At 31.4% G+C, this 9,474-nt stretch overlaps 1 protein-coding gene across 1 annotated transcript in view; it reads left to right on the top strand.

Annotated features, from left to right (window-relative positions):
• Window positions 1–636: 636 nt before the first annotated feature.
• The window catches only part of LOC117103136, a gene marked incomplete at its 3' end in the record, with an annotated part of 45,193 nt that continues 36,355 nt past the window's right edge, over window positions 637–9,474 (top strand). The window contains 1 exon segment of the mRNA XM_033243642.1: window positions 637–835. Within this exon segment, the coding sequence (XP_033099533.1) occupies window positions 770–835 (66 nt within the window).

Raw genomic sequence — 9,474 nt, 5'->3', positions numbered from 1 at the left:
TCATGAAATCACAACACAATTGATACATAGGTAAAGTACGTAACTAAAACTGACATTATTGAGAAAAAATATGTAAATATAAGGAGACAAGGATTAAGAAGAGCAATTCAAAGTTAGTAAGAGTTAGTAGCTCATATTCCTAGAAAAACCGTAAGTATAATATTTTGCATAATTTTATCAATGATTGTGTTGAAGTGTGCTCCTTCTTTAGTTAATTTTTATATTTTTGTAATTTAAGCTGAACGCACCACTCTTGTGTGTGCCACCGTTCCAAAGGCGTAGGCCTATGTTCTCAAAGTAAATAAATAAATAAATAAATAACACAATATAAACAATTATATGGTATAAATATATTAAATTCTCAGATTTTGCCAATAATATTAGGATGAGAAAACTAAAGAAAATAAAAATGCGACTTCTAAAATTCATTTTTTTAGTCATTTCTTATATTGTTCTTTGTATTAGTTGTCTTTGCACCTGGTGGAATTATTAAAGCTGAAAATTGAAGTTGAACATATTTGGCAAAAGTGCTGAATTCCAGAAATTTTGCTCGAGCTGAAACATGAGCTCGACTTGGTACATGCTCGAGTGGTATCCGTTCGAGTGTTACGTCACTTGAACCTGATCTGACCGCATATCAACTCTTCCGGATTCTCCCAAAATTGAGCGAAATAATGATTGGGCAGCGCGGTGTGAAAAAGAGAGAGGTTGTGCCCGGTATTTTTTAAGGATTTTTGCTTGGGTAATAAGTATCATATTTGCGTGAAAAATGTCTTTGGTAACAGTCCAGCGTTCTCCTACAAATTCAAGCAATAGCTCAACAATTTCCGTCTCGGTGAGTAACGATTTTGACGTTTAAATAAGCTAGGCCTAGCCTAGGCTATGGGCTATGCTTCAACCAATTATTCAAAAGTGCAAAAACCAGGTTCGGCTGTCAGTCAGAGCAGACGTTTGGTGGGGCAAAGTGAAGGGTTATGAGCAGACAGCTGATCAATAATGATGAAGCAGCTAGGCCTAGGCCTACATTAAATGTACTGATCGTGTATACCATACCAATGAAACTAGAAGTTCCTTTCAAAGACAAAGTTAATAAATGAGATGCAATATTCATGACATTCATCCTATATTAAAACATCCCTACCCAATGTGAGGTGATTGTAGTTGTATTTGCTGTTCTGTGTAGGTAGGGCCTATGGCTATGCCTAGGTAGGCCTAATAATAATAATATTATTTAATGGTAGTACTAGCCTACGTCTAGGGTAGGTAGGGGGTAGCCTAGATGGGAAGCGCCAAGACTTGATGACGGGGATAGGCCTAGGCCTCCATAAAAAAATTAAAAACTCAGAATTGTGCGGTAAGTTGTCAGAAAAGTAGATATGCATATTTGCAGCTTCAACACAATAGATTTATTGTAAATATTTAGACATAAACAAAGACCTAATTTTGTGCAAAATTTGTGCAGAATTCAGCCCTTATTTTTTAAAATACACTGACAGATTTCTTTGTCAAATTTTTTTGCACAGGGGATCCCGCAGCCCCTATTTGACAGTCGAGACTAGACCAGTTGCGTTTGGGGCTCTCAACCTTGAAGTCAGGGTTTTGAATCCTCACTGTACACTTTGTCCACATTGTCTCTCTCCACCCAGAAGTATCAGTGGGTACCTTGCAGGGTTGAAAATGCCATGTGCACTGATTGATTAGCTGGAAATGGAATACAATGGAATACTTCCCCAAGGAGCTTTAGTGGGTTCTATAGAGCCTATTTTATTCAATGACCAGAGTAATAATAGTGTGTGAATAGAGGTCATAGGATGATGTGCTATATTAATTAACCGATGTCCCTGATGAAAATATAAGAAGGGGGTAAGGAGTCAGGGAGTCCAGGGATGAAGACCATGCTGAATCTTTATATATTTTATTTATTCAAATTGTTTTAAGCACAAGGCCATGCATATAGATACCAAATAGCAAACTTTAATACTCCCAACAGGAGGCACCCCCACGGGCACCACCATTGTGTAAAATCTAAAAACTGGTTCTGTAACCCCCATACTTACTGTCTTATTGAGCCTTTCTTGAATTATGTCTTAATGAGCTTTTTGATATCAGTTTTGACATAAATTGCAAATTGTAGTAGCCCTGAATAGGATTGCAGTACAGTATAATTGATTTAAAAAGCCCTGTAATATGTTTGTTCAGGTTTGTTTTTTTTCAAAAATATACCTGCATGACAGTGTAAAGTACCAATCATTGAATACCAACATGTGTTTAGAAATCAATCACATCACAACAAATTTGTTTAAGACACTTTGGAGACATTGTTTGGATACTGTACAGTTACCAGTCATACTTTTGAACAAACAAACTTTGTTTGGATCATGCATCACAATTAAATTATACACTTTGGTGTTGACCAACCTTTTGTAAATTTATTCTAATTCTATCTCACATTCATTTTGTAATCAGATTTCTTGTCTTGGAAAAAAATAATAACTCTGGATCTCGGTATTGGCTAAAAAGTTAGTACTAATGTTTTTTCAGCATGTTGTGCTAACAATCACATGACATATTCTGCTATATTAATGTATAGTTAAGTACATTTCTATTTGACAGTCGAGACTAGACCAGTTGCGTTTGGGGCTCTCAACCTTGAAGTCAGGGTTTTGAATCCTCACTGTACACTTTGTCCACATTGTCTCTCTCCACCCAGAAGTATCAGTGGGTACCTTGCAGGGTTGAAAATGCCATGTGCACTGATTGATTAGCTGGAAATGGAATACAATGGAATACTTCCCCAAGGAGCTTTAGTGGGTTCTATAGAGCCTATTTTATCCAATGACCAGAGTAATAATAGTGTGTGAATAGAGGTCATAGCATGATGTGCTATGTTAATAAACCGATGTCCCCGATGAAAATATAAGAAGGGGGTAAGGAGTCAGGGAGTCCAGGGATGAAGACCATGCTGAATCTTTATATATTTTATTTATTCAAATTGTTTTAAGCACAAGGCCATGCATATAGATACCAAATAGCAAACTTTAATACTCCCAACAGGCCCCCCCCCCACGGGCACCACCATTGTGTAAAATCTAAAAACTGGTTCTGTATCCCCCATACTTACTGTCTTATTGAGCCTTTCTTGAATTATGTCTTAATGAGCTTTTTGATATCAGTTTTGACATTTGCAAATTGTAGTAGCCCTGAATAGCTTTGCAGTACAGTATAATTGATTTAAAAAGCCCTGTAATATGTTTGTTCAGGTTTGTTTTTTTTCAAAAATATACCTGCATGACAGTGTACAGTACCAATCATTGAATACCAACATGTGTTTAGAAATCAATCACATCACAACAAATTTGTTTAAGACACTTTGGAGACATTGTTTGGATACTGTACAGTTACCAGCCATACTTTTGAACAAACAAACTTTGTTTGGATCATGCATCACAATTAAATTATACACTTTGGTGTTGACCAACCTTTTGTAAATTTATTCTAATTCTATCTCACATTCATTTTGTAATCAGATTTCTTGTCTTGGAAAAAAATAATAACTCTGGATCTCGGTATTGGCTAAAAAGTTAGTACTAATGTTTTTTCAGCATTTTGTGCTAACAATCACATGACATATTCTGCTATATTAATGTATAGTTAAGTACATTTTAATTCAGCAATTGATTTCAACATATGTTTTCTTGATTATTTTCCCTTTTCTCAATATAATTTTAACATTAGATTATTCTTTCAAGGATTGATTTTAAAAGCAACTTTTACGTTATAATGCAACAGTTCTGGGCTGTGATCATATCCGTATATTGTTTTTATCTTTAAATAGAAATTCAGAATCAATGAACATTATGAATTCCTTAGTTTTGAAAGTTTTGTAAATGCCATCCCACATGATTATTTTTTTAGTAAAACCACTGTTCAGTGTCATCATGGTAAAAATGTAAACATTCTGTGCTTTCCATTTTTCGATTGGCTATGTTGTAGATGAAACAGTACTGTATTATAAAAGTAATCATGTGCGAATGCTACTTTCACGATTATTTCATGTGCTGGGATTTGACCTTTGTGCCACCTTGTTGCTGGGATTTGACATTTGTGCCAACTTGTTGCTTGGATTTGACCTTTGTGCCACCTTACTCCATCCAAGATGATTCATCTTTGTTATAAAGTGTTTAACTTTAAATAAAGAAAAAGATCCATTACAAATTATTAATTACATTCTTTCTCCAGAGGTTGAACGTACCATGTTAAGGTTGTATAAATTGCATAGAAATGTAGTGGCATTGTCAATGCAAACTTAGAGAAGACTAATGAGCTACTTTGATATTCCTATAGTACTCTTAAAGTTGAAGTATTACAATACTCACACAGTTTGTTTGTTAGTAGGCCTAAGTGTATTCTTTTACTTTGTTGCTACAGTAACCATGGGTGTCCACATTTCAGACTTAGTAGCAAATTCCAGTAATAAAAATTTTTGATTTTAAATTAAAATTACATCCATTTTTATCGTTGTTTTGTTTGTTTAGTGATCTGTTAAGTGGGATTTTTCGACTCAAAACAGTATACAACACACTGCAGAAATTTAATTCATCAAGATTCACTGTCTTCTGGGTAATTTGTTAAACAATACTGTACTTTTCTACAGTATCTTATTGGAAATTATATTGTTAATTTTTATAGTTTTGCACCAGTTTCTTGAGATCGTGTCACTCCATAGTAACAACAACATGGGTATGAGTGAAATAAAAAGAATAGGATATATTCAGTCTACACTATTGACATTGTTAATTAAACAAAATGAAAAGGGAAAAAAAATGAAAGATACATCTCACCCACTACATAGTACAAAATGTCTACAACTGGCTGCCATCTGGCAAAAGATGAAAATGCTGCAACTGTAGAACAATTCGGTTCCGAACTCCTTTGTTCCATATTCAAACATACCGGTATAGAATGTTTAATGGCTGGTTGGCTTAAACGCATTTATCTTTATGTAATGTTTTGTTGTATATATTGTACTATAGACTTTATGTCGGAATTTATATCTTTTTATATTTTTTCTAAAATTTATATAACACTTCCTTTATATTTATATGTTTGGCTTTTTAAAATTTTTCATGCGCTGTAATATCTAATTGTAATTTCCTTTCAGACAATAAAGTTATTTTGTATCTTGTAAAACACAAAGCTAACCCTCTAAATTGGAGACCAAACCCCAAGACCATTTCAAATGTTCAGGCCCTCAAATTGGAGGGGAACATATCATGTTTTGGTCGTCTGCATTGTAATTAGAAGTCAGATTTTCTTAAGTGTCATGTGCCCTTCCCTGTTAAATGTGGTTTTTATATAGCATCCTTTATTAAACTGAGGTCATTTTGAATAAGGAAGTTTATCTGAATAATTTATAAGCCTAGCCTTTAATACTTTCAATTCCTTTATTCTCAACCAAAGACCTTGATGATGTTATGTTTTGCTGTTCAGTTTGTTTCTAACATTTGCAGTTCACATTGTTTTTAATTAAAAAGAAGAACTATTAAAAGAAATTTAATTTGAGTAACGAAAGTATAAATAATTATTGTTTTTGTAATAAAGGTTTTATTTAACAGTATTTAATTTAAAAAAGTTTTTTAACATCAGATTGTTTGATTGTTATATAAATTAGTAATACTTTACATTTCTTGAGAAATGCAAAATAATAAAATTGAATCCTTACTGGACATGAAGATGAGAGTATGTCCAATTACTATGTTTTTAAATCTTGATATAAAATTAAATTAATCAATTTAATTTGGTACCTGTACAGTATCTTTGAAAATGCTGTGGAAAATTTTAATTGGTGTTTTTATGTCATTGTGAAGTAACTTTTGATGGTTAAATTTTACTTTGAATTTTAACTTTTTTGTTTCTTTTTCTTACATAACTGTTTAATATGATAATGTGGTGTTTTTACAAACTTGTATTATTTTTTTTAATCCATTTTTTTAATACTGTAAATGACCAATGAAATTTCCTTTTTTTTAAATAAACAAACAATAAAATTTCCTTTTTTGTTTGTTATGGATGAATACATTTTTCTTTGGCTTTGATGTAGGCACTTGATAACATGATTTAAAATGCTATTATTTGTATTGATAGATGTATCTAAATTAAGTGTATTTCCTATCCTGCCAAATACAATATTTTTAAGAATAAGAACTTTTTTTCTATAAGTATATTATTAATTACTCTTGTTTCTATAAAGCAATAATGAAATTATGGATTAGTTGCTATTTATTGCATGATGATTTGTTAACTATATATAGTAGTCATTAATTTTAATTAATGAAGTATTTTATATGTATTAAGCATTAAAATGATAATATTTCTAACCTAACAGCTTACTGTTAATTAAAGATGCACCATACTGTATATTTAAATGCTTGTTGTTTTGAGTTTGTTTTGTTCTTAGAAGAAAGTGTAATTACGTTACTGTAAATGTAATTATACTTAAAAGGTAATAGGCTGCTCTACAGTAATAATCTCAATTTCAAATTTATTCTCAAAATCATCTGAATTGGATGTTGATGTGCCTTATAAATCCAAGTGATACTGTACTTGAAAGTAATGTTGCTACTCTAGCGCATTTAATCATTCCAGTTAATTTAATTTTTAACAAGTCTTATTTTTAAGTTTAAATTTACAACATAAAATACAAAAATATAAAGCACATTGAAAAAAATATGTTATCTCCATTCATGATTTAATATAATTTTAATTTTAAATTCATACTAAATAATACATCCCTGAAGTATTGAATAAAAAATGTGTGTCGGAGTTTGCATCATAAACTGAGCTATTATGTAATATAGGCCTTCTGTAGTTTGTACTATCGGGCATGGTACATTAACAGTACAGTATGTTGACATTGGGAGAATATCAGAGTCATGAATGGAAAAATACTTATGTTTCCAAAGATAGGCCTACTGAGAAAGGTGTTTTTCTGATTAGCTCTGATTTATTCCTTTCGCTACAAATGTGATCATAATAGGTATGAGTCATGACCCTTCTGAATATGAAGACATTAATGTACTCATCATCATTTGCAAAAAATTAGCTTTGAGGACTACTGTATTTTCGTATGGTGTTAGGATGGTGTGCAGGCTAATGTTGCACATTGAGTGTAGTTTTTAGGCCAAATGAAGAGAATTACTAGTTTCTCGTCCCCTCCGTTTTCTCTGCCTCACTAAATTATTATTTTTTTTTTGTTATTTCCTTAATTTTACAAAATGTACAGTACGAACATTTGGCTAACTCGCATCAGTAAAATTCCTCTCTCGATCGTTTGTGGTTGGGGATACATATAGTATGAATCATGTCTCGTGCTTCATTCATTTGCTTTCAATGTGTCTACTTAATAAAAGTGAGAAATTAGTAGCTGTTTCCCATCGACCATCTTGGATTTGCAATCTCGGAGTAAAAAAGAAACAAGAAGTGCCCTCATTGTCCTATTTTCAAAATATTAGGATGAGAAACGACTGTTTTTTTTTTTACTTGGCCTTATGTTCAATTTGAGCCTTGGCACAAATACTTTTAGTGTATCATATACTGTACTGTAGAATGATGTATTATAAAATTATAATATTTTTCAATTTGTTGAAACATCTCCAACATCTCCAGAACTCTGGTGACTGTGATATTAGAAAAAAAATCATTCTAATCACGTCCATCTTAAGATAATTCTATGTATCAATCAATGATCTTTGCTGTTGCATCCTCAGGTTGTGAATTGAATTAAAAATTTAATTAAACTTTTCTTATTTGTTCTATCTGAAATTGAAAATTTCAGCCGTGCTCCTACTGTATGTACCATGGCAACCATAGTGTAGTGTGGGTTATTCAAAGAGCTGAGCGCTAAGACTGCAAGTTGAAACCAACGTTAGATAGGTTTGTGTAATAGTATTACTGTTAGGGTCCTCAAAAGTGCAGTAAAATTATACCTTGGCCAAATGATTGGCTTTAAATTAAGTTGAAGACATTTTGATGCTCTTTGTTAGCACCATGTGATAACAAAAGATCCACAGCCTAATATCATCCATTGTCCCTGATAGTTACACTATTTACTTAAACCAACCATGCCATGTATAATATGGTACCAGATCCAAATTTTTAATTATATTATTTCATTAATATTAATGTTAATATCTATGAAATTATTAAAACTATTAATGTGTATTATTAATATTGTTCATATGTAAATCTTTACATTATTATCATTATTACTGGTTCTTTACTCGTTGATTTTTTTTTTTTTATGAAGCTCTCTATTACTAAGTCTCTCACTATTGGCCTGTCTATCCGTTACTGTAGTAAACGTGTCAAAATTAACACTGTTTGGTATTGTCAAATGACTCTACTGAGCTCCCAGTAATTCCATGCTCTACATATTTTACACAATTGAATTGAAGTACTGGTAACTGTATTGTGATTCACCTACCACCATACAGTAGGATAGCCAGTTTTTTTGACAATAAACAAATGTATTGCACTGGAAATACTTTAAAATTTAATGTTATACAAACGCTCTTTAAAATGTAGTGTTTATGGTACTGTCATCAGGATTTTGTTATAATGCAAAATCATTTTTATTGTTTTTATTATTGTTATACCAATGTAAATTAGAAATATTATTGTTATTGTTAAAATTATTATGATTTTGTAATCAAGTTATAAATTTTATTGTTAATATTTATGTAAACAAGAAAATTAGAAATACTGTACTAGAAAAAGTAGGAAGTGTAATTAGCTAGTTATTGTTGTATTGTATACCATTTCAACATATTTTTATAATTGTTATTGTATATTATAAGTGAATTAGAAATACTAACTACAGTATTACATTTAATGTTAATATATTGTTACAATAATTGTTATTATTATTAATATTATTGTTGCATCAGTGTTCTCCCCAGGCCCTTGAAGCATCATGGTACCATGATGCTTGGAACATCTTCCATGATGCTTTTATCAGGGAACATTTAAATTATTTAACTGTTCCCTGCTTTTATATACCTGTAGTCTTAAAGTGTAATTTAGGGCATTTCAATGCCTCCTAATTATTAAAAATACCTTGTGTCAGTCCCAACTATGGTGGACTTAACACTTACCATGACACTTGCCCATGATGCTAGGGAGAACACTGTTGCATACACTTTAATGTAAACAAAACAATTAGAAATGAGATATATATATATATATATATATATAGAAAAAATATGGAGTAATATTATTTCTATAAGATAATTTTAAATCCCTATAGACCAGAAATTCTCAGTGTTACCTTACATTCTGTATTTAAATTATTAATCTTGATCTACAGGGAAATTTGTTTTATTACAATTACATTTTATTACATCAATACTTGCTTGGTGATGATATTTTCTAAACATTTGTTGGAATATTTATATAAAAAATCTCAGCAATCTTAAC

The sequence above is a fragment of the Anneissia japonica genome, unplaced genomic scaffold (genome assembly GCF_011630105.1).
Source record: "Anneissia japonica isolate Jap-2015-1 unplaced genomic scaffold, ASM1163010v1 scaffold287948_len850469_cov200, whole genome shotgun sequence".
NCBI lineage: Eukaryota > Metazoa > Echinodermata > Crinoidea > Comatulida > Comatulidae > Anneissia > Anneissia japonica.
Note: the sequence above shows the minus strand (reverse complement) of the source record. Positions and strands in the feature narration are given on the sequence as shown.